The sequence below is a fragment of the Melospiza georgiana genome, chromosome 5, assembly GCF_028018845.1.
Source record: "Melospiza georgiana isolate bMelGeo1 chromosome 5, bMelGeo1.pri, whole genome shotgun sequence".
Classification (NCBI taxonomy): Eukaryota; Metazoa; Chordata; class Aves; order Passeriformes; family Passerellidae; genus Melospiza; species Melospiza georgiana.
In genome coordinates this window covers 43608873-43635462 of record NC_080434.1, presented here as the reverse complement: position 1 = coordinate 43635462, position 26590 = coordinate 43608873, and the positions used below count along the sequence as shown (strand labels likewise).

At 44.3% G+C, this 26590-nt stretch overlaps 1 protein-coding gene across 8 annotated transcripts in view; it reads left to right on the top strand.

The window, feature by feature from the left end:
* Positions 1-11030: 11030 nt before the first annotated feature.
* LOC131083953 (bifunctional heparan sulfate N-deacetylase/N-sulfotransferase 4-like) overlaps positions 11031-26590 on the top strand; it is a 139861-nt gene continuing 124301 nt past the window's right edge. For 5 of the 8 annotated variants that reach the window (XM_058024976.1, XM_058024971.1, XM_058024974.1 and 2 more), the window contains exons 1-2: positions 11035-11671; positions 24827-26064. In XM_058024976.1, the coding sequence (XP_057880959.1) occupies positions 25084-26064 (981 nt within the window). In that variant the 5' untranslated portion in view covers positions 11035-11671; positions 24827-25083. Of the gene's footprint in view, positions 11672-24826; positions 26065-26590 lie in introns of all 8 variants that reach the window. The other 3 variants (XM_058024968.1, XM_058024969.1, XM_058024970.1) reach the window with 3 other exon arrangements.

The window sequence follows — 26590 nt, the reverse complement described above, 5'->3', positions numbered from 1 at the left end:
CCACCACTTCCCTTAGGTGGAATTCATCATCCAAACGTGGCCCTGCTTCCTCCTGGTGTAATGGTACCTGTGTTTTCCCTAAAAGGGCTTTGCAGATGTCATCTTGAAAGAAATCTACCACAACGTTTTACACTCACAGCTGACTGCATTTCCTGGTTTTCCAAAGGGAAAACTTTCTTTGCCATGTTCCTTCTCTCAGCAATCTGCTTGTTACAGCTTTTGAATATCTTCAGACCCTTTACCTGGTATTACCTTTCTGCCTCCTGAACACCAGAGTACCTGCCTAGCAGTTTTCTGATGGATCATCTGAATGCAGGCTACTTTTTCCCATTATGGAAATACATTTTTTACTGAGATTTTGATCCATTTCCACGTACATTAAAGAGGGTAACAGCTGGTGCTCTTAGCAGTAGCTGCAAATTACACACATCCTGAAACTAACACTGTTAATGCTGGTAGTATAAGCTTAGTAACAGATAAAACTTACCAAAACGTGTTGGAAAACCAAAAAAAGTTCAGTAGGTTTGGAAGAAAAGGCTAGCTGAATCCTCATAGTAACCAATTTAAATAGTGCTAAATATAAAGCTTTATCCACTGTAAAAACTTCACAGGATGGTCTCACGTCCGATTTCAGTTTAGTTCAGGTCTGTCATTTTCAGAGACTTCTTTTGCTGTAGTTCAAAGCTCCATGAAGTAGTTGCAGAGCTGGTAGCATAGCAACCACCACAAAGTGAGTTTAAACACGGAGAAAATGAGCTTTTAGCTTTCTAATAGCAGAGCTTTCATATTCATATCTTCTTGCTGGCTTTGGAACACCTGTGCCTATTTCAGCTGACTAGGTTCATTCTATCAGTACAGAAAGCTGCATGGCATTACTGAACTGCAATTAAATGAACCTGGTTTATGTGAATATTCTTTGGCCATGGACAAACAGAAAACCGAATTGTCAATGGTGAGGAACTAATTTCATTTTTAAATTAAATTGTCATTTCCTTGAAGCAGAAGAAGGGTGTTTTTTTGCATGAAGCCGAATTGGTTCCCAGAGGGGGCACAACAATAAATCTGCTTTTTCCTGCTGACTCAGGAAAATCAAATAAACCCAAACATTCACCACTGTGATTTTAAAAATCAGTTTTGAGGTTATAGATGTGTCCTGTCTGCACAATTATGTGAAGTCTGTCAGAACAGCTGAGGGACAAAGAGTTCAGAGTTTTGGCACCTCGGCAACTTCTTCTGTTCACCTGAACTGACTTTAAAACTGTGACTGGTCTTGGCTTTGCACCTTTGTTTGAAAAGATCTTGGTGCCTGGAGAAGTGGATGTGAAATGCTGATTTAAAGAGCATCTCCAGCTGGTAACATCTGCATGCCCGTGCAGGCATGCAGCCAGAAAAGCAGTGGATAATAATCAATGAACACTTTTAAACTCCAATTCTGCATCTTTGTTAGGCTTGAAGCCTTTTGTCTTCTTCATTATTTTTTTAATGAGGTAGATTTTTCCTGCTGATGTATTAACTGCAATGGACACAGAAGATCCCATGGGAGGTATCTCACACCAGGCACATCCTCCAGCTTGGATTTATCCTGGAATGAAATGATTTCTACCCCACTGCAATCTCCCTATCCCCACACTGCAGTTACTGACAGAGGATCTTGGGTCAGTGCATTTTCACCTGGCTCTCCCTCCTGGGCAGTCAGCCCCACAGACACACAGGAAGACTCTAAACCTCTAATAGCCAAAATTGGTTCCAAACACACCAGTGCAGATTGTGCAGCTGGGTGTGATCCTCTGGGAATGCCAGAGGTGGCACAGAGGTGTCCAGGGCACCTGGGTCCTGTCAGTCCCACTGACAGGTGCCTGGGAAAGGCAAGGGTTGGATGGCAGGGCCACCAGGCAGGATGGAGAGCTGCTGGAGTGCCCTCAAACGAGCTTCCACCTCCAGGCTTGTGCACAATGAAATAATTCCCTACTCTTACACCCTGCATGCAAATCTTCACTCCCACTCCTGCCTGTTCTGTACCCAGTGCTCCACAAAAAGTCAAAGTGAGAAGTTCTTGAAGAGAACCCCACCACTGAGAAGCAGCAAGCTGCTACCACTTAGACATAAAACCTCAAAACTTGTAACTCCAGTCAAACTTTTGCATGACTAAACTTTTAGGATGCACTTTACTATGGAGTTTTCCATTTCTAACCCAAACACTAAGCTTTCCTCTTCCAACAATAACTCTGCTGACAGCATTTCAGTAGTTCTGGAAATGGTGTTATAATTCTTCTCACCAATGTGTGCAAAGCCTCTCAAATTACAGAGCTTACAAAGAACCTAAAATTCTTACATCCAGGTTACAGGGGATTATCCAAACCCCTGAGGTTATGCAAATTGGCTGTAGTTATGCAGAGCAGAGCTCTGGAGAACATACCCATGTCCTTACTCCACATCTCATTCCTGTTTGATGGGAGACAGATCCACTGCCATAATTAGTGCTCCTATTTATGACTGACATCAGCTTTCAATATATGCTGCTTACTCATCTTCATTTTCCATTAACATTCTGCATTGGAATGTCATTGCCAATGACTTATTAGCAGCAAAATAACAACAGCAACACAAAGAACAGCTGTGTTGGATAGTTATTGATTATTGAAAAATGTGTTATTAAAAATGTCAAGTGTCCATGTCATTCTAGAAAGCCTCAAATAGATTCATCAGAGCTCCCTTCTAACTGTTGTTTTGGGTCTAATCTAAGTATTCTTGTATTCACCAACATAGGGGTGGTGTTGGGAAGTGTTGCTTTTCCCTACTCTATGCTTGTACAGATTGATGGCTACAAATGCCATGAGGTGTCATCAACTCACTTTTAAATAACCCCTGAATGTGGGAATTAATGAGATGTAAACTGCACAGAAGTGCAGAGAAACCCACTCTGCCAAATCTCACATTAGTTAAGAGCTGGAAATTGTCCTTTACAGAGCACAGACCCCTGTATTAAATTTTAGTTGCCTGTAATTCTTCTCTTTCATTGCATCCACCTCTTTGGGACCCTGGCTAGTACAGCCAGCCACAACCTGCTCTTTCCCACTCTCTCCAGACTCCTGAAGTAGCAGAGAGCAGAAAATGAGACACATGGCCCCAGAGAGGAGGCCCTGGCTGCCAGCACAGACTGCCACATCAGCAACAGGAGAGCTCCTAGGGATGCATCTGGATGCCCAGGAGGGGACCTGGCTTCAGGTAAAAAACCTGGATGGAAAATTGAATTCAGAGTAAAAACCCAAACTCACTCATACACCCAACTGTTTATAGCCCATATTCATGTTCTGGACAAAAGCTTGGGGCTTTTTCTACTCCTTTTTGTATCTCTGGTTTCTGCTCCTGTTAGTTACTTTTCTTTCCTATTCTGTGAAGAATTCCAAGATGCCAGCAACAAGAAGCTGCTGTGAGGCTCCCTGGATCAGTTCTGCTGGGAAACAGTGAAACAAGGAGTGTCACGGATTTCAGCCTCACTGACTGAGCTCCAGGGCTGAGTACAACATTTACAGCGGGGCTTGTCCTTAGTGTCACTGCTGGAATAGAGATGTAATAAAAATAATTTAACCATCTCTGTACTTCCACAGCTTAGGCAGGATAACATAGCAGAGATTTCATGCAGTAAATAAGTATAGGAGAGAAATTTAGGGTATGAACTTGTTTTAAAGGGGCATGGACCTTTCAGTGTTCCAACTACCTAGGGGGTTGAGACAGATGGAAATCAGAGCCTTGTGCTGAACCACACATCAAAACCAGAGAAGCACAAAAGGAAAGCATAACTATAACTGTGCCCATGTGTCCCACAGGCAGGAAACAGGGGATACAATCAGAAATGCAGAGGATTCCATGCACCCCAGACACATCTCTACAAACCCTGTGTCCACAACAGACACCACCAACTTGGGTCCTTTTTCTTATGGGTTTGTCCAAGCACCTGTATTAAAGGAGGGCTCACACTTGCTGTGACCTGGTTACTGAACAGAACACTGTAAGCTAAAATGGGACTTTCCCCCTACAACCTACAATAGGTAATCTACAAAATTAATTTCCTTCACGACTAACGAGGCTCTGTGATGTGGTTTGGCGTGCATTACTGTGTGTTAGTCACAGCCTGGCTGAAGGGAAATGCACCATCAAATTTACTGTAACAGCAATTTTCCTTAAGGTACATCAGCACAGATGAATTGGCAGACCCCTAATCCAGGCCTTAAAACCATCTGTGATACAACATTGCCCTCTATGGGAGCCCAAGGTGTAACAGATTTACAACAGAAACATGGCGCTGCTGCTCTCTGGTCCCGTTCATTTTTTTAGCATAGTATCTACTTTCCTAAAACACTTCTCTTGAACATAAAAGCTTTATGCCACTAGGAGAAATCAACCTACTATCCTCTTATCATGTAATTTATTTCTTTCAAGCCTACCATTGAAATTGTAACAGATATCTCCATTACTGGCATTTAGTTTTTATGTGATAATTTCAGTTCACAGAAGCCCTGCTCCATATGTGTCAGCATTTCTGTCACACAAAGACAATGAATAAACAAAAATTAAACCCAAGTGCACACAAGGCAGTAGCCTCAGCACTGGTATGAACAGGCAAACAACATGTGGAATATTATTTCTAAAGTGCCCCAAACTCTTCGGGGAGCCAAGATGCAACTCCAGAATATCATTACAGATATTTTCAAATGTAACCTGCTGAACATTAGAGCCACAAGTAAAGCAGGAACGAGCATGATAAAGAAGTACAATGGTTAAGTATCAAGTTCTTATTCACTCGGAGTGCTCTCTGGATTATTCCATCCATATTTTCCTTTGCTTATTTTAATTAAGTCACCCTTGTTTTCTTTCCATGAGAAAAATGTATTTTAAAAAGAAACCTCAGTCAAAAGATGGCTGGAGAGCAATGATCACTGGGCTTGTTCACACTGAACTGTATTGCATACCCAAAACAAAAACCCAACCATTCCTTATGCTGCCATCCTGATATTTTAGGGTTGGTGCTGGAAGTCTGTAAGCAATTCCTACCTCCAGCAATGGGAAGCAATAGCAGTGAGACATTAAAAGTATTTCTTTAGCTTATTAACTCTGTTCTAGCAGATGTTGCAGAGACATTTCACATCTCTAGAGAAGGCCAGTTCAAAGTAAGTATAACATCATGATCTTGATTTCCCTTGTCAGACTAGAGCATTTTCAAGTCTTTAGCCTCCCTTTTGCTGAGCCCAGGTCTGTGTGGGTTTTTTAAATTTTATTTTCAAGCACAGCCTAGTCACATCAGTCTAAAAAGAGACCTTAGGGCACACTTCCATTTCCCATTTCAGGATTTCCCACCCTACTGGAGCATGAGCACGAGGCCTCCTCCTATAGCACCAGATAAAGCAGAAAACAAATTATAATAGGATTAACTAAAAAATTAAAAATTGCTAGGAGGTGAAACAAAACCCTGCACAACAGGATCATTTATTACAGCAATTCCTGAATACCAGTTTGAGAGTGTGTCAGTAATGGATTTTTCACTTTAAGTGTTTTATAAGTTTTAAATTGTGGGATATAAAAAGCTCTGCTTGTGTGAGCTAACCTAGAAAAGATTCATCCTTAGAATGCAATGGAAGCTTGATATCTAGATGGCAAGGACAGAAGAGCAAAAAGAGAAAGATAAATGTTCTTTGTAGTTCCTTCTTCGAAACTACCATTCCTGGTTTCACCTTTAATTCAGAGGTGGATTAGAGTATTAAAAGAGTCTCTGTAGGCAAGTTAAAGGGGACTCCCACTGGAGCTCTGGTCTAATTAAGCTACTTTAGGAATCATTCCAGTTTGACTAACTCAATTTCTTTTAAAAAGTAATCACTTAATACATCAAACAGAGTTCAAGCCCCTTTGTTTTTAATAATCAAAGAAGAGATGCTTGGGTTTGAGATTTGTAAGCCATCACTTCATGTTATGGATGACACTCCCTATGATAATTGCTGTGCCAGCAGCTGGCCTGCATTGCTGTCTGTCAGCAGCCCTGCCACAGCTCAGACATGGCAGCAGAGTGCTGCTGTCACACAGAGATCATTGTCCCAACCCATGGAGATCATCAGTCAGCTTTTGGTGCTGGCTTGGCTGGAGATCAGCGGGAGCTGGAAGGGCCCTGCTGAAGTTCCTGCAGGGAACAGCAGAGCCCTGCCCACCCTGTCAGGAGTCCCTTGCAGGTGCTGTGAGCAGAGCTGTACAAAATGCGTCGCCACCCAAACCAGCCCCTGGCCAGCCTGAACTGGGGCTGGGAGCAGCTGCACAACGGGGTGACCCCACTTCTGTCTGCAGCACTGGGGACCAGAGAAACCCTGTGGTGGTCTCTGGTGAAGCACAACCTTTGTGAGTCACACAGCAAAGGATTCCCTGAGCTTTCACAGGAAGGGGACATGGGGGTACAGCCAAAGTTCCTAAATCTGGTTTTGTGACAGTTTGCCATGCAGGGGGGCAGCAGCCAGCTTTTCTGGGTGAAGCAGTGAGGTGAATGGGACCTGCAGCTCCTTTTAATCCTGTTCTTGCAAGGATTTACAAAACCAGACGGACTTGCTTACCAGCAGGGAGGTCACAAAAGGAGTCATCATGGAAACAGAGCAAAGGGGACACAACTCTTAGAGAGTGTCACATGCTACAGGGACAAACAACAAACCCAAGGGGGCTGAGCAGAGCTTAACCCTGCTCACTGCTTTAGTCTCTCCTGCTATACTCAAGTGTGGCCTGGGAAAAAAGCTCTTCTCTCTCCAAGCTCCAGTCCTGCCCCCTTTCACTTCCCAGGAACTGTCAGCTGCTTCAGGCCAAAGCAGAACCTGGGAAGGATTCTGTAAGGAAATTGTGGGGCAGAGCCCAGAAGGGTCCATGGATACACACAGACATCCATCTCTCTCACACATCAGGAGCCCTTGGCTCAGTGTCACAAGTGGTGACAAAGGTCAGGCTGTGGATTAAGCACAAACCCAATTTTTTCTTTGATGGTATCTCAATTGGAGCACTTAAAACTGCAGTTTATATTTTCATAGCTGAGTAAGCACCTAAGACATAAAACAGTAATGTAATTAGAGATACGTGGAACAGCTCTAATGCTGGATGTAAATGAATGTCTGTTGGTTTAACAGATATTTCCACATCAGTTTCTATTAGCACCCTCTCTGAAATTAATACATCCAAAGCCATACAGGAAGAAAGCCACACTAGGATATGAAAGTAACCTTAGAGAGGAATAAAAGCATAAGATAAAGGTCATTACAGAACTGGTATGCACTGATTTGCCTTTATCATCTGTACAAGTGTGTCCAGACATAAAGAGGGGAAGCTGGAAAAGAGATTGTGTCCCTGGAAAAAGTCAGCAGTCAGGAAATCCAGCTATTTTTTACGTTCTTTAATTTTACTTGAGGACTGAGCAGCATTTTTGCTGTTGATGTTGTTGCAAATCAGCACTTCATGCTTAAGAGCACCACCAGCAGCATGTTCTCCCCTGACATCTGGGAAACAAGAACAGCCCAGGACAAGGCAGGCACAGCCAGTAGAAGACATGAATGCCTTAACTGAGTTCTAATGCACAAAACTCAGCTCCAAATGTATCCACATTTCATCCCTACATTTCTGCTTCTGTAAAACCTCTGACATGTTTTGAGACAGAGCCAAAATAGTCAGATGAAAAACCCCAATTTATTGAGACATCAAGACAACAAAATAGACTTTTCTTAATGAAATATATGAATACACAAAGAAACCCAAACCACATTCCACTATGCCTTTATGTTTCTCGTACTTTTGATGTTAATCAAGTTCTGCATATCTCAAACTGCTGCTAGAGAACTATGACTAATCTATAACTCTTATGAAGTTGTCATAGTTCCTCTGAAATCAAGGGAGGTTTTGACAATTTGCACCATCTGAGGAACTGCTCTGTGTGTCTAACAAGACACACTGCTGTTTAATTACAGGCACGTTCAGAAGGAATCTCCACAGCTCCAGAAAAAGCTGGTTCTGCCAGGAAGAGTCATTTTTTTGTTCTCTTAAACTTATTCTGAACTTCATTGTCAAAAGCCATCTTTCTTTCACAAAAGACCATAGATGTGTCTTGAGCTGAAAGAAAAGGTTCTGTGTCCTGCAGGCAGCTTTGAAGCGTGGCCTTGGTGCTGTGAGGGGGTTTTTGAGAGGAGAAGAAGGGAGTGCCCATTCCAGTGTCCTCAGGGCACTGGAATAACAGGTGGGGAGACTGGGAGCAGCCAGACCCCAGAAACTCAACATAGGAGCAACAGAACCTCAATCCAGACATTCCTGTGACAGTTTCCAGACAGTCTGGAGAGTGAACCAAGGAGATACCACGTGTTCACACACTGACTTCTGAGAGGATTTGCTCGCTCTGCAGCACATTTAGGAACATCATTTAGTGCTAGGCTGGGCGGTGCTGGGTTAATAGCTGGACTCCATAACCTTAAAGGTGTATTTCAACATAAATGTTCTAGGATCCTGTGTTTCCAACCACAGAACTGCAGGAATTGTGTTTTCCGCATCTGCTAGTGTGAAGATGAATACTTTAAAATGTGTACAGACATTGCAGTGAGAGGTGTGTAAACTGCAAGAAGATTTGGATAGAACACAGCAACGCTCACTTTCACCTGACCAACAAAGCACAACAACAAACAACCAACCACCTAAAAAAACCCCACCAAAACTCAAAAAACCCAACGACTGTCAAACCTACAGTTCAGAACCAGAAAGTCATGTTTTCCACAAATTTTTGGGCAAAGCAGTGGTAGGTTCCATCTCTAGGTTTTGTGCTACCAAAATAAGTAGAATAAGCTGTTGTGATTGCCTGCCTGTACAGGGAGGAAACAAACCACATGAGGATTAACAGCTACAGAATAATGTACAGCACCCAATGCAAAATCTGTGCTGCAGGGTAAGAGCCAGAAAAACTTATATCCTGGGGCAAGGATCTCAGCATAAGTGTGCTGCCTCATTAATAGACTGTTTTATTACTAGGATTTCTCTTATTTTCTTGTTTCTCTCCATCCACACTCAATTTCTGTTTCTTGCTGTCCTGTTTTCTTTCTTGTCTATTTTCCTCTCAAGCAGAGCTTGAGGATTATGTCATGACCAGAAGGACATTCCAAGTACCTCAAGTGCATCTGTGACTGAGCTGGAAGAGTTCAATTCTCTCTACTACCCAAAGGAGAGGGAAGTGAAAATTCAAACTGCACTCTCGTCTCCCAAGGGTTGGTGTGCTCTTTCTGCTACACAGAGTTGGAGCAATTCTGCCAGCAGATTCCCACATATTTCTCATGAGGGCAGACCCTGGCACAGTCATTGTCCTGATCCCACACTTGCAATGAATCACCAGCAGAGCAAACAGCTCCAGAGGCAGCCCTGTGAATCCACAGCCCTGCTCCTTCATGTTGAATTCACCCAGTACAACAGGGCTTAAGCCAAGGATTTCAGTTCAAAGAGTGACTTTAGCATCTGAATTAAAACACTCTCAACAGTTTGTGCAAGCACTTGGCCACTGGCCCACCCAGGAACATCCACAGCGCAGCGGTGGCTTCCAGGGGGCAGAGCGCTGCTCCCCCCACACCTGGAGCAGCACAGCTGTCCCTCAGCCAAACCCTCCTGCTCACAGGCACCTCTGCAGTGCTCCAAGTGCAGCCAGGAGCCAAGGACAGCAGTACCAAGAGCAACAAACTGGACTTTTCACCCCATCAGATAAGCAATGGAACCTCTGGCACTTTTCAGACAAAATGCACCAGAAGATTTCCTTGTGTTGGGAGAGACTCTGTAACTCAGTTTGGCTGTTTTAGTTTGCAGCCTGACCAAAGCTCTGATCTTCACACAGAATGCAAGGAGGCACTTGCTTACCACCCAGCTGCAATGGGATCTCCATGGCCAGCATTCCCAACAGTCTCTGGAAAACAAATCCCAAATCTAGAGCCAGGCAATAGGTGTAAGGCATTTTTTAAAGATCTCTCAGCAAGTGCTTTGTAATTAGGAATTGCAGGAAATTACTCAGTGGTTTGAATCTTACTTTTCCCTCAGTTTCTAATTTAGCCAGAAGGAATCAATAAGTCCCCAGTTCAGAATCTCTACCTGAAACTAGTCTCTGAAACTTGGATATTCACAGAGAGCAAACAGCTCTTCATGTAGAAGGTCCCAGCTGAAGGATGTAAATGCTGAACTGCATGGAACACCATTTATTCACGCTGCTTTGGAAACACAAAAGGTTGAGCTGACCCTCCTATGATTCAAATCTGAGTTTACAGTGTCATTCATCATCTCAGACCGGGTCTGTTCCAGTCTCCTTGAACAAAACTATTTTCTCCTCACATTTGCTGCACAGAACTGGCTGAATTTCAATTCCAAGGTGCATTGTACAAAGAACAGTTTTGGAGTGAAAGATGTCAAGCTGGCAAAAACTGAAAATTAGATTGGAATGAAATCTAATTCTTTTAATATACAAAGTGTTTAGTTTTGCCTCTGTAATATAATTTGAAATCACGTAGCTAGCAATCATGTTTCTTGGCTGTGGAGGCTGGTTTTGTATCCAGCTGGATGAAATGAAGGATTTTAATAAGAAATTATGCAACAAATAGGTGGAACTTGTGTCACGTACAGCAAGAAAATACTTTTCACCTCCGAGCACCAAATATTTGCTGGTGCCAGGGAATGTTTGCTGGGTGACTCCTCCTTGATTTTGGTCATGCACTAAAACCCACCTTTTATTGTATCAGATGATCTTATCAGTGACCTAACAAGAGAAGGAACCAAAAACCTTCCAGCCCTGGGATTTTGTTAAGCCTCCTTTTTTAGCACCTGGAGACAGTGAGAAGTGATGGGGGGCACTGGGGGCACAAGCATCCTCCTGCCAGAGAAATGATTCTGCCAACTTTGCCTTGCTCCAAGGCTTTCCGCTGCAGGCTCCAGGTGTAACACCGGGAGCTGGAAAAGGGACTTCCCTCCCGCATTTGGGGCGGGCAGGAGGGGAGGTGGTCCAGCCGCGCGGTGACAGATGATGCAAATCCTCGCGGAGCGCGGAATCCATCGGGGCGGCGGGAGAGGAACGCGGCTCATCTCCGAACCAGCCCCCGCCGCGGCGTCCTCGCCGAGCATCCCCCCTCGGCCGGAATGACATCAGGGCAGCTCCGAGTCCCTGCAAGCCTGCGGGCTGAGTAGCGGCGGGATCGGCCGCTGCTGCCAAGCGCAGCCCCGTGAAGCCGCCGCGCTGCTGCCGGAGGTCCGCGGGAGCCGGAGCCTGACTCCGGCACTCGGAGCGCGGCGCCGGCGCCAGGACCGCGAGCAGCGGCTCCTGGGCTGATCCCAGAGTTCTCGCAGCCTTTCTGCCGGAGCCCAGCGTCATCCCCGTGCCCAGGAAGGAAGCTGCATTTGGAACGCTGTGCTGAGCAGAGGTTTGAATCGTTCCAGCTGGCTGCTCGCTCTGAAAGGACAGGCTGGGTACAAATGAGATGTGACTGCGCCGGTGGAGTTCAGTGACTGGGGCCGGAGCAAGAGGAGCCTCCCTGGGATGTTGCTGAGAGCTGCTGGCAGCTGAGAACTCTGCCTGGTTCACCTGGAGCCCTGTGAAGAGCTTTAAATAGCAGGAGTCTCTTTGCTGCACACCAGGAAAGAAATTCTTCTCTAGGTAAGCTGTTCAGCTTCTCAACCTCTGCTTGTGGGCACACATTCATACATTCATACCAGCACACAGACAGTGCCTACACTCAGAGCAGGTACAAATACCCAGAACGTGCCCAATGATCTGCCTGGAACCTCTGCACAGTAAGTGCTTCCAAAAGCTGCCCGGGGCCTGCCATCCCAAGGATTGTTTGAAAGTTTGAGATGAGATAGTCTTTGCCACATGCCCCTGATGCCAAGGGATGTTGCTCCCAAGGGAAGCAGCTGTCTGCCTACATGTATGAAAGATCACAGAAGGGAGAGCATGGGAAACTAGGTGAGGAGGAAAAGAGGATACAATTACTTCTTTAGTCTTCTCCACATCCTTTGCCTTTTTTTGCTACCATCCAGCAAAGTTCAGTAGTACTACTGCACTGAAATGACTTGGTAGAAGCTTTCCACGGAGATACATTAATTGTGCAGCAAAGGAAGAGTAATTGTACTGTGAGGAAGCCAAAACCTACAGATCTGCTCTCTTCCAGCACTTTGATAGCAAACTACATCTGTCAGAAACTTTTTTTTTAAACAGCATGATCATTTATAGAGTGAAAGCAAGGATTGTTCGAGGCAGTAAGACCTAAACTGAAGAAATCAGTGTGGGCTCTTCAGATGCTCCAGAGCCCAGTCCAGCAGCAGCCCAGGGGTTTTATTCCGCAGCTGGCACAGGGGCTCCAAGTCACTGCTGCTGGGAATGAACACTCACAGGAAAATGCTCAGAGGTGAAGAAGTCTCTTCCCACAAGCCCTGCACTGTCCTAACCACACATACCAACAAAACTCCAAGCTCAGGAAATTCGCTTTTCCCCAGGGAATTTACCACATCATTTTTTACTAACTCCTGTTAGTAAAACATTAGTTTTCCACATTCTCATTCATATTGCCTGAAGCCTCCCTCCTTCCCTCTGTGTGAATCAATGCTGCAGAGTCTGGCCTACCCCCTGTAGCAGGTTACTCCACCTCTCCTAGCTTTGAATGCCCTCAGAGAACAAGATAAAAAGAGAAGTAACTCATTTTCACCCCATTTCTTCAGTAGCTTGAATCATGATCCTCCTGCTCTAAATGTTCAGCCTGGAAGGACAGCAGGATCTTCTTGTTCACAAAGTTCCAATAGCTGGCCATGTTTCCAGGTGCTCCCTCTCTTGCCCCATCCTGTCTGTGCACTCTCCCCATGCACTTTTTCCCCTCCCTAAAGCTGTACTGCCTGCATTGCTTTTGGGAATGCTGCCCTAAAGGAGGGGCTGGGGTGGGCTCTGAACTACCAATCCATTTAACTAAAGAAATTCTTGGCTTTGAGTTCCCTCTAGAATCTTATCAACCAGACCCTATGATCTGCTCAGTTGGGTTGGATGTTCTCATGCCATTGCTCTGTGCACAAGTTTACAGCTGTCTGTCAGCTTTTGTGCCATTTCCCCAGAACATGGCCTTTTTTGGATTCATAATAGATGCCTAATGTCTGAAAGCTTCAGAATTGAAAGCAGAGTATCTTCATGTCTTGATGACACCACTCTCTTCTGCAAGGCTGGGGAAATGCTCCTCTAACTTGCCTTTTATCAGAGTAAATCAAATTCAAAGGGTTACGTTTCAGCAGAGAGCAGGATGCTTCAGTGACTGACCACTTGTACACACACACCCCCCACATACAAATCCTTTTCAGCCTGAACACCCTATTAACCCACACCATCAAGTTCTGCAAGTCCTATTAAAACTTTATGGGTGTTTAGAGGCTGTGATATCTGCTGTATCACTCCCTGTAATGCCCATGATCAGCCTTAGCACCATGCAGGAATCATGAGCTGCTCTAGAGTTCAACTGCCATACTCACTATGAGCAGGATAAAAATACGCTAAAAGTAAAGATGGGCTTTTTTAAGGTTGCAGTACAGGAATTATCCCAGCAGTACAATGAGATACTTTAAGGAAAATGTGACCATATATTCCAAACCCACGGCAATACTGAGCACAGAAAATGCTTATAAGTTCCTATTAGTTCTGACTATGAGTTTTCAGTTAGATAAACAAAAAATTGCATTTAACTCTATGTCCCCAGAAAAAGATTCATCATTTCTCTACAAGCAGTAAAGGAAGCCATATAATGAACTTCTACCAAATAAAAAGTATCATTTCTGTTCCAAATAATTCTGATTTGTCCACAAACAATTTTGCTTTGACTGCCTCTATGACTATAGGGCTGGCTGAGCTTCAGCTGCATGAATATTCTGCTGTTTGCTTTCATCAAGCGTTTGCCTTGCAAAGCTTCCATAATCCCAGAATCTAAGAATGGTTTGGCTTGGGAGGGACCTTAAAGAGCACCCAATCCCAACCCTCTTTCTGCAGGTCCATAGGTGCATCCAAGAAACTGCTTTCCATACCCACACAATTGGCTTTTCTGAACAAAGCAACCCCTGGGCTAAGAGCAGCATTGCAAGCTGGGGCCTGGATGGCTGAAGGAAAGGTTACCTTGGAATTGTGCAGGAAGCTGCACTTGGCCCAGCCTGGGGAGTCATTTCAGGAGCAGGGCATTGAGCTTAGGGTGAGCCAAGGGCTCTCCACGCTTCCCAAAGGGAGGGGAGCCTGGGTTGAAACCATTTGCACATGTAAAGGAGCACAGTGTAAGGGGGCAGCCCATCACATCCCTTGTTCTCAGGCCTGGGATGCAGTTGAGAATCATCAGAGGAGGTAGAAGGGCTGGACTCTTAGGGAGAAGGAGGGTCTCTGCTGGAAATTGGGTAGAACATCAGAGTGCTGCCTCCCACGTTGAGATAGGCTGAAGAAGGCACAGCTCACAGCAACAAGTCTCTCTCTCCTATTGAGATGCTAAAGCAATGCCCCCCACCAAGGTAAGCCACCCAGAAGAGTGCTAGATAGAAATTCAGCATCAATTCTCCATCTATGTCAACATTCAAATTAGAAAAAAATTGAGCCATTAAAAGTATCAGGTGCTGGAAGAAAATTAAAATCATGCACATCAATCCTAAACATTTATTACAACTACGGTCTCTAATAATTACAATGGAATTGGAATTCCTACTGAAACTACAGTTGCTACAGAAAAATAATAATATTTTACCTAAACAGCAATGCCACCAGAATTACATGGCAACAGCACATCAGTACAGAAACCATATCAGTATTTGATGAGGAAAACACATTGGCACCACAAGTCATGGATGGCCATTTGAACTCAATTCAAAAGGAAGAGAGAAATATTAAAACCTATTCCCTTCCCTCTGGCTACAGAAGGGGTCACAGCTGCTCTCCCCAAGTGGAGGCAAAGGAAGCAAATTCATCCTCCCTCCTCTGCTGCAAGGATGGGTTTTACAGAGCCAGAGCAAACACAGAAGGAGAAGCCAGGGCAGTGTGTGCTTCCTTCATGAGGAAGGAAGCACAAGGGAAGTGATTCCCTCTTCCTCCTTGGATGCTGGTGGCATAAGAACTCCCCTTACTAAACCTGGCCAAGGGAGATCAGGCTGATGCCCCACAGCTCCAGACTCTTACTAATGTCTGGGTTTTCATCTCCCACATGTAAATATCAGTACCAGGCACAAACAGCAGAGAGAATCATGTGGACAGGCTCTGCACGAAACCTCCCCTCCTGAAGGACTATCCACAGCTACTTATTCCAGCCCACTCTCTGCCAGGCTCCACTGAAAGGATTGCATTTAGCTTTTAGTGTACAAATAAGTGTTCTGATAAATAATTAATAGTAGCTGCTGGCCGTAGAAGAGGTGGCTGTTTGGAAAGTTAAAGCAGTCTGTCATGAAATATGCACCCACCTCCTCTGTGCTCTACTTCCAGGGGCTGTTCCAGCCAACATCTTGTCCTTTTCCATAGGACCATAAGGTTCAAGGAGGAGGCCAGGGTTCAAGTTTCAGACCCTCAGAGTATTCTTGAATTTAATCTCTCTCACTGGGGTATAGATTACCCCCTAAAGCACCAGAAGGGAGGGCAGGTGGTCAGTAATTCACAGAGAAATGTTTGGAAATGAGAGGAAAGGGCACTCTTCTAGGCTTCTAGGTAAGATACAGAAATTAGACTTATTGATCACATTTGATTTTAAAGCCCTCAGAGCTTCTCAGGGTTTTTTAATTTAAACAACAAAAAAAAAATCAGGGCCCACTGCCTTGATATTTTGCCAGACTACCTGCACTCCACCCCCTCTAAATAGCTGGTGTAACTATAGGGCATTTTTAGTTATTACTACTCTATAGACCCTATTTGGGGTGCTATTTTAAATGGCTCCACTACTCTGCCCCTTTGAGTCCTGCTGTTTAGAGCGGAACAGCATCAGCGTCCTGGTGAATTAATCACCTGCAGAAGGGCATGGTACCATTGTTTGTACCTCAAAAATCACAGTTAAAGACTAAGAGAATTTTGTGATATCCAGTGTGCACACAGCAAGCAAAGAGAGCCACGCATGCCTCCAAACACCTGACAGGCTCCCATCAGACTAACTCCCCATCAGCCTTGGTGCAAGATCCATGTGCCTGCATCAACCACAGGCAATCATTCTGCACACTTAGATTTTTAACTGAAGGACCTCCCATAAGGTGTTCTCCCCCGGGAAAAAAAAATATTTGGCAGAAAATAAAGTCTCTATGTATATAGAGTTACCTAAAACTGAGCTTTATGGATTACAAGATATTGTGTCAAATGACTAAACACAATTTTGTCAGCCCCTTCCATAACCCAGAAAGTCAGGCTGGATTTCCTTGTCCATGATACACCCTGGAGATTGTTTTTGAAAACCAAGTGGAGTTCTACATTCAGCCTCCAGGAGAGGAGGACAGGGATGTAAAGACAATTCCAGCCTGATTCAGGAGCACTATGTTCAGAAAGACTGACAACCATTTGGATTTTTTTTTTTTATTCCACACTCTCCCCCTTCAACAATCAGTTAATGCCTCAGTAGTTCAATAAACAGAGATTTTTCAAGCAAGCAAGAGGTTAATCAAAGCCTCTCTATTCCATCACAGAGCTCTAATGGCATTAGTTCTAGTTCCAGTCTCTGAGCTGAGCATGACTCAACAAAAAAATCCCTTGAATTCCCAAGCAGGACCCTTATCCTACTAGTGGCATTTCCAAATTGAACTGTATCTAGACAAAACAAAGAATAGATCTTTCAAAAGGAAACATTTGTTTGTATTTTGAACCAAGAGCAAAACAGTATCTATAGGTCACAGATGACACACCAGAAATCTCTACAGAGATCTTTCATGTGGCTGACAAAGTGGCTCCTCTCAGAGAAACCCCATAAAGCAGTGGCAGGAATAAACACAAAGGAATTTAACCAGGGTACAACAAAAAAGAAGAAATAGGAAGCAAGCACAGCAAACACATTTGCCTGCACACAAAAGCATGAATTTTGCACTGGCTTTCCCAAAAGCACACTTCGCAATATCCCTGCTATACACATCCGAACCAAACAAATAATTTTAGAGCATTTTACAGCTAATGTCCATGTAAATGTAGAAAAGACCAGTATTCCCTCAACAAAGACAGGGAAAATGAAATACTGAAAAAAAAAAAATCATTGGCCTCCAGAGGGCAAAGCATGACAGTGGCAGAGACAGAAATTAAAGGTTCTACTCCCTGCCTTATCTTTTCACCATAAAGCATTTTTCCTCTTGATAGGCAAACAGTACCCCTCCAGTCATTTCAAGGTAAGAATTTCAATTTGTGTTAATCATCTTGCATAAAACTTCCTCTGACTGTCTTGTCTGCAACACTTAAGTACATTAAAGGGAAAGTCTCTTGGATACTGTAGTATTTTTGTTACATGACCACATTTCTCTGTCTAGATTAGGTTTACTGATGGCAGTCATGCCTGCAGCCCTAAGTGGTCCCCACAAAAAGCTGATCTTGTCTGTAAAGAACTGGTACTAAGACTCAACATTTTCTTGGAGGACTGCCTAGGACCTAGTGTAGAACTAAAACTAGAAAGAGACAGGAGAGATACTACAAACTTAACTTGCTGCTCCGCAACTGCCATGCAACAGAAGCAGTGCTAAATGCAAGTATTTATGAGGAAGGTGGAAGAGACTGAATTTTGCCCTTTAGAAGGTGTTTGGAAGTCCAAGAAGCATACACACACACAAAAAAAAAAAAAAAAAAAAAAAAAAAAAAAAAAAAAGGAGGCACACGTGGAGGGTCACCCCGGCTTCATCCACTCTCCTTGCTTCATTTTGCTTGGAAGCCACTACTTGCCAAGCCCTGCCAGGTTGACACCAGGACTGGTGGCTTGGGTAATGCCCCAGCCCTCACATCTGCTCTGATCAGAGATTGGTGGGACCAAACTCTGAGTCTTCTCCCTCTTTTTCTACCAAATCCTCTCAACAATAACCAAATCCTTGAGCCAGTGAGGACAAAGGTAGAGATAGGGGATTCTGGCAGAAATTACTCAAAGAATAAATAAAGAGAAGCTGTTATAATGAGAATCAATGTACACAGAGCTTGAAAACTGTGTCTGACTGGCTGGAACTGGGCTTGAGCAAACTCAGCATAAAGCCCTGTTTAAATTTCATGTGGCAAATGTGCTGTATGAGAGACTAAAGTACAAAGTCTTTGTTATCTGGGTTTAAATAGACTTCCTCTGCAGTAGCAATAGATCACTACTATGTGACAGCAGTAGTCCCTCTGAAATAAGTTAGTGGCCTCCTTTTAATTCCTAGCACAAATGTGACCACATCTGACTTGCTCACAAACAGTCCCTGTGACAGGATACAGACACCACAAAACATGTTATTCAGTGAAATATATTGGCATTGGTAAAAGAGTGGACACATTTTAATTATCTCACATGGTGGCAAACATTTTTAGCTCCCAGAAAAGCAATAGGACAACAGAAAGTGTGGGAAACAATTAACTACAAAAAAAAAAAATCATAAAGACCAAATACTTCAGCTTCTAACAGGCTGTTCCAGAGTCTGGGAATGTATCTCTTTTTTTTTTGTAAAAGTAAAGTTTTAGTAATAACCCATAAACCTGTAATCCTTGGTAAATTGTCAAAATCAATATAGAAAATCTGCAGCTACTTGGTTCTAATAGAACCATAAGAAAGGCTTTTAGCCATTTTTTTTTTGTTTAAGTCTTAGCTTTTCTACCCGTTCAGGCAACACGTACAGAGTTTGGCTATTACATTGATTGACTTTTAGGAGTCCTAGTTAGGCAGCCATTCTACTGCACAAATGTTGTGTCTCAGCTGAGTTCACAGCACAAATCATTCTGTTGGAACTGGAGAGCTAATTGACAGCCTTAGGAAAGGGGAAAACACTACCAGAATAGATGGACTCTATTAAAACATCTGATAGAGCATCTCACAAAAGTTTTATTTGAAGAGTTAAATGAATTCAAATTGGCTTCCATTGGAGCATTAAACTATGAATTGAAAAGTGATGAAGAGCCATTAACCAAGCGAGAGCAGGAGATTTGCTGCATCAAGTCAGGGAAATGTTTTGTGGGCTGCCTCAGAGCACCATGCAAAGTCTGTTTATATTCACCTCCATTCCCCTGGGCTGGGGCACTGAAAGCATGGTGATTCCACTTGCCCTCTCCAGTAATCCCACCAGGAAAGCAAAGCAAGGACTCAATCCTGCAGGGCACACACTTCTGTGACTGCAGCCCCAACTCCCTGCCCTGACATTTTGGTTCTGTCATCGTGGCTTTGGCACTAAGCTGCTGCCCTTCAGATCATCTCTCAACACCACCTTCTCAGCCTTTTGCTGTCCTACACACACCAAGAAACAGCTGCTGAAGGCCATTATGCAAGGGGCTGCTGTTTCCAGCTCAGCCACGGGGTGTCTGAGTGACCTTGGAAAAGCCAGGCTTGATCCCTTTAATGCTGTTTAGCTTTTTGAATTTTTGGTGAGTTACTGGTGAGAAGTGGTGGATCTTAACACCATCAGTCACGCTAGAGAGACACATTTATTAGAAACTGCACTGAGAAAGTATATTTAAAATAATCATTAAATTAAGTCTGCCCTGAGAGTTAAGCTGTTTTGCCTGTGACATCAAAATATCATGTGTATTGTGATAATTGTGGTATCACCACACAACATCTGGAGCTGCTCAGATGGTGAGTGTGGTCACTAACACTTATCTGTTGTGATGATCACTAGAGCCGCTCTGTCATGAAACAGGAAATACATGTATAGGTTCTCTCTTCATGCATGGCTCTCCTCAGACTATACCTTAATTACTGATTGCTGGGAGCTTCCACTCCTGACACTCCAGAGAGAGCACGAGTCAGAAATTCCTGAGAAAATGTTGCAACTACTCATTATGTTCAGAAGTACCAATGCATTAGAGACCCATAAATGGTGCCATTTGGAGGAAGCCTCACTGAAACATCCCAGATGGGATATTTATGGAATTTCTGGGTGGTCCAAATGACCGTGGGACTGCTGGAAGTTAATGGGTCACAAGAAGGAAGCGGTGAGGCTGAACATCAGGCAACATTCACCACAAGGGTGGTCTGGCTAAGTCTTAAAACACATTTCTACAAGGAGCTAAGCCACATGAAATGTCACATTTGGGCTGGGGAACCAAAGGATGTGCACAGGTGTGAGAAGATCCCTATGGGCAAAACTCATCTGCAAATCACCCTCCAACCACTGCTCCACCAGGGAGCCTTCTCACCACCTTCTGAAATCATCTGGAAAAGCTCAAAGTCAAAGAGAAATAGAAGTCAGAAGGGTCAAACAGCTCCCTTCCAAGTATTGTTTCATGCTAAAAATCACACCAGCTTTCATCAAGTGCACCAGTTGAGGTATTTCAAACTCTTTGCTTTATATTCATTGATTATTGACTTCACCCTCTGGCATCATTTAGCTTTCTGAAATCACACAAGATTATATGTACAATATAGACTTGATCAAACAGCTGAAAATACTGAAAAAATGGGTGTTCAACTTACACATGATTATGCATATAAAAGAAACAAAAGAGGTGAAAGTACTGAGCAGCCTCTCCACTCAAAAATAATAAAATAGAAGTCAGAAGCTCTCCAGCCCTTATCAGCTCAGAAGCTGGCCTTATGCTAGGTAAAAAGAGTTTTCTAATACTTTGTGATGAGCTATGAGAAGCTGGTATTGAGACCTCTCTCATCAAAGCCACATTTACAAACATAAAACACATTGCAGCTTAGTTAAGTTTGAAAAAGAAATTACTTTCAAAGAGGATGTAAGCTTTGTGAGCTCAGCCAAAAAATCTCCTGGAAACTTTTCTGAGGGAAAGAAAAGAAAAATGCTCTTTTTCTCCTTCCTCAGCGAACAGAAACCCTGAATTTTTGCAAATGGTCACCAGGAGTCATTTATCACTCAAATCAGGCTGCTTGTTTCTGTAATGAATGAGGAGTCTCATGCAAGGAGCAGCAAGGCAGCTGTCATAATTCATTGGGCTGGCAGTAAATGACAGGAGTCATACAAGCTTAGAAAGAAAAGAAGGAAAGGCTTTACATTAGGTTTTTAGCCTAAAGGGAAGTTTTATATATAGACAATAAAGACATTCTGACTTCTGATTTATGACAGAATAAGGAAGGGGAAGCTCTGGTCTGCCTCCAGGTGAATTGCTCCCAGCAGTGCACTGTGGTGCAGACAGGAGATTGGGAATGGCCACAGTGCTGTGGAACAACCAGGGTCCTGCTCTGCTGGGCAGTGCCAGCACTGCCACGCTCTGAACCCACTGCAGATGTCAAGCCCATTAGCTCCATCCTCAGGGTGAGCCAGCACAGCTGATGGCTTCATATCAATATTTCTACTTCCCACAAGCTCAAGGAGTTCAGAGATCCTCTGCCTACCACGATCAGAGGCAAGAGGAGCTCCCCCAGCCCACACACACACACACAAAGTGTGCTGGCTCAGGCACCGAGCCCTGGGGGAAGCTGTCCCCGTGGGAGCTGGCCCATGAGAAGCCAGCCTGAATTCCTGCTGCACAGCTACCACATGGCATTACCAGGGGGCTGCTTCTCCTGGCTGTCGTGCCATCAGTTTTAAATAGTCAAATCCAAATCTCCCATCAAATCATCTTCAGAAGTAGCACACTTTAGTCATCCATCAAACGCCTTTCTGCGGGCAAGCAGGAAGTGTTATTTAGCAAGGAGGCAGCAATTTTTAAACCTCCATTTTTCTTCAGCTGCCTGAATTAAAGAAAAATTAGAGTCCCTGCAGATGTGTCTGACATCACAACAGAGCTGTACTGCAGCATTCTGCTCTTGCTGGCCCAAGGCCCCACATGGAGGAAATCAGCTCAATGGACAAGACCTACTGAAGGACCAACCCTGGATGAGTGCAGCCTTGATTCCTCAACCAAATGCGCTCAGCTTTGGCCTTTACCTCTCTGAAGAGTCAGTGAGTGCTCATCAGTGACCACAGGAGCACAGGACCTCAAATACCAGTTACCAAGAAGCTCCATAAGTAATACTAATTATGAAGTATGGCCTATTTTCATGTTGCTCAAATACATCTAGCACAGGAACTCTACGAAGATAGTTGAATTCTGGAGTGAATGCAAAGCTGTTGAACTTAAAGGAGGAGAGTTTCAAAGCATAAATGGCACTTAACTTCCAATTATGCCTTGGAGAAAGTTCCACTAATGGCTAATTTAGCTGATTTATTTTCATAACCTTTAATTACTTCACACCATTTTTTTTTATTTACAGCTCAACAGAGCAGTTGAAAAACAATGGGCAGACTAAAAAAGGTCCTCTCCAATGCCAGGTTTCCTTATGCAAGTTTAAATCCTTTATCAATTTTAGGTAATTATGCATCTCAATAAGTGGGAATACTCGCACTTAATTACAACGTCTACATACAACAGATAGTAGCTAATATGAAATCTGATTATTCATATTTTGTCTCAATGAGATTTTACCAGTGTTATTGGGAGGAAATAATTAGGGATGAAGACCATACTTTTGTTTTGACTAGTATAAAGTCAGGGGCTTCTCCTGTTTTAGTAACACAAGCTATAATATTGGCCAAGTGGATTGTTTTGACAGCTTGCAATACCAGTACCCAGGAGATCCAGCAGGGCCAAATGCTGAAGAAAAACTGTGCCATTTTAGGTCTTCTCACAAGCTATTCCCTTGTGTCACAAGTGGAGGCTGAAACATTTGCAAACCATCCAGGGTGATCCAGCGGCACATTTTTTCGAGGAGAACTCCTGCCTTTTATTTAATTTTAAGCATCGGAGTCTTAATTAAGGTGTTTTACGTGCCCTGGGGATTTGCGACGCCTTCTGGCGGGAGCGTGGCCGGAGGCAGGGCAGTGTGCTGCGGAGCGAGGGGAGAGCCGGCGCTGCCTCGCAAAAGCAAGAAGCGATTGCCCTCTAGTGCCCAAAGCAAGCCGAGGATGCACAGCCCGGAGAGCGGGAGTTCAAGATTCTTTCCCAGTCACCTGCCTGTCTGGTGCTGACCGAACAGGCTTTTTGCAGTCAGCTCTTTGCTGGGGGGACACATGACCCAGCCGTGGAGGCTGCCCCTCCCACGGAGAGCAGGAGTCCTGATCTGATAAAGTCCTGAGGGAGTCCTCAATGCCACCCAAACTCCAGCACCATCTTGCAGAGGATGCTTCACTTGATCCGGTGTTATCTTTTGAAGGAATCTTAATTGGAGGTTTAATAAGAAGTGAAATCCCAGCAGGCAGACAATTGTAGAACAAGGGAAGCACCAAAGCAGGGCAAATGCTTTTAAGATCATCAGGTTGACTTCAATTTCCTAACGGTACCTGTGATTCCTCTTACATTTGTTCTCTCACACATAAGAAATGAGTAAATGCATAAAAGGTTTCCTATTTCTGTCCCTACCTCACTCCCCTCTTGGCCAGTTATGTGACAGAGCAGGGTCACTACTGGAACAGCCCAGAATCCAGGGGTCTCAATATCTCCTTCCAAACTTCCAACTGAGGAAGGTAAATCAGATAAGAGCTTCAACCCACCAGCGTCACAAATGGTCTCAGAAAACAAACTCCTTCTTTCTAAATGCTTCTTACAAGCATTTTCCAGTTTTAGGTGCAAACCTTAAGATGAATGAATAGTTTTCAGAACACAAGTCAAAAATGTAATCTGAGTTAATGGAAGAGGACACATCAACTGGGAAGGATCTGCCTGGAAAAAGCATTTCTTCCCAGCAGTTCCAAAATAGTTCATTGTTTACTGTCTCACATTGTTCCAATAAACAAACAATATCAATAATTCACAAAGATGTTAATTCCTGCCTAAATTCATAGAGTAGCAAAGGCTATTTATTTAGTTAGCTTTAACTGCCTCTGAATCATGGGATTTATTGTTACCAGTGGCAATTTCTCATGAACTTAGGCAGAACTGCCAGGAATTGCACAAGGGCTTCAGAGCAATGAGGTTTAAGCACCCTGTCCTTGATGCGTACAGGAACAGACCAGAGGCTGAGGGCTTCAGCCAGAGGTGCCATGGACCAGCACACACACCACCTACTTGCCCACCCAGCACTAAAAAAGCTTCCTTGAGGTACTTCTCCTTCTACACAGCACCTCCCACTGATCGCTGAGGGAGGCAGAGCCAAGCACAGCTGTACCCCACATTAGTAGCAGCCTGCTCATTCATTTGGAAAATCCCCACAGAATCTTTATAGTTCCTAAACCGGACCATGAACTCTGATTGCTCTAAGAGCAGAATGGAAACTGGAGAGAAAGCCCTACAAATCTCTCCTCAAACTCCTGTCATATCTTTCACTTTGGTAACATTAGTTTTTCAACCCAACACAGAATTTATACCTTATGCACTTTGAATTTGATGCAGAATATGGTCCCAGATTTAACAAATATTCACTTGGTCCAAACGTTGCCCCTAAAATCTTCCATTGTTCCATCTGCAATAGTAACGACACATTTTAGATAAGACAAGCAGATAAGGAGATGCACATCCTCAACTAGTTTTCTTCAGAGTTCATTTCTGTATCCTAAGAACACGGGGGAGCTGTTTAATGCAGTTTATCTTAATGCACCAAGAAAGCAAGTGACACTGAGTGCTCCTTGAACTACTCAGAACTTTCCTCTTTACTCACATTACCAGTATCAATCACTGGCCTTTTTAATGTGTGGTTTTAATTGCTTTATGGATTTTTTTTACTTACTCTTCTTTTACTTCTTGTTGCAGATAATGTTAAGAGTCCTCTTCATTGATTATTGGCAGCTGCTGCTCTGTGAGAAAACCTCTTCCAATTTGTCTTTCCCAATCCTTTGACTTCCCGCTCTGACAGCCTTACAGCCTCCCCAAACGCCTCATAAATGCACTGCAATGGTCACATGAACACCTCGGAAAGGGAACTTCTGCAACTCCTCATTCCCATGGCACATTAGGAGGAGCACCTGGAAGAGTGCTAAGTCCAGCAGGAACTGGAAGCCCTGCCAAAGATGAATCTCATCTGGAAGCTCCACAGAAGCTTCCGAATGCTGGTCATTCTCCTGGCCACCTTCTGCTTGGCAAGTATTGTCATCTCCGCCTATTTCCTCTACACTGGCTACAAGCAGGAAATGGCCCTCGTGGAAACCACTGGGCAAGCAGAGTGCGAGGACCTCAAACTTCTGCCCTACAGGTCTGTGGAGCTGAGAACACCTAAGCCAATTGATCCCTCTAGGACTGATCCCACTGTGCTCCTGTTCATGGAAAGCCAGTACTCCCAGCTGGGGCAAGACATCGTAGCCATCCTCGAGTCCAGCAAGTTTCAGTACCACATGGTCATTGCACCAGCCAAGGGGGACATTCCCCCTCTCACAGACAACGGGAGAGGGAAGTACACCATCGTTATATACGAGAATATTTTAAAGTATGTGTCCATGGACTCGTGGAATAGAGAGCTTCTGGAAAAATACTGTATGGAATACAGTGCTAGCATAATTGGTTTTCATAAAGCCAACGAGAACAGCTCCCCCAGCAGCAGGCTGAAAGGGCTGCCCTTGCAGCTGTACAACAACGTGGCCCTGCGAGACTGCGTGGTGAACCCTCGCTCACCCCTGCTGCGCATCACCAAAGTGCCCAGGCTGGAGCAGGGCCCCCTGCCCGGCCAGGACTGGACGGTGTTCCAGTTCAACCACTCCACCTACCAGCCCGTGCTGCTGGGCGAGCTGCAGCCTGCCAGGCCCACCCCGGCCTCGCTGCCCCGCGCTGCTCTCCATGCAACCGTCATCCAGGACCTGGGCCTGCACGACGGCATCCAGAGAGTCCTCTTTGGGAACAACCTGACCTTCTGGCTCCACAAGCTCATCTTCATCGACGCCATCTCCTTCCTGTCGGGGAAGAAGCTGACGCTCTCCTTGGAGAGGTACATTCTGGTGGATATCGACGACATCTTCGTGGGGAAGGAGGGGACGAGGATGAACATCAACGATGTGAAGGTAAGGCAAGAACTGGGGGATACCATCCCAGACACGGGTGCATGCTAATAGGAGTTTAAAAGGAGGCAAAGCTTGTACAAGCTGAGCAGCCCTTTTTCCTGGTAAGGGCTGGAAGTGCACAAGTGCAGCCAGCAGATGCATAAACCACAGCCTGAGATGAAAAGGCATTTTTCCCACAAACATACAGAGATGCACTTATGGATGTGTCTACGTAGGGGCATACACATGTTGCACATACTTAATATCTTCTAGAGGCCTGTTCTGTATTATTTCTCTCACTATTGCTGTCAAGTAGCCAGAACACTACAAGATGGTTGCCTTTTTAAACCTCACCATCACTGCATTTAAAAAAAACAAAGAGCAAAAGGAAAAAAAGAGCCTGAAGAAGTCACAGCCCCAGCATGACTCCTAAGAGTTATCAGGATAATTCTCATTACAGACTAGCAGGTAAGCATTTAAAGTTACCAGTGACAGGGTGGAAGCACATCATGCACTTGAGCAAGTGACATAACCATCTGACAGAGTG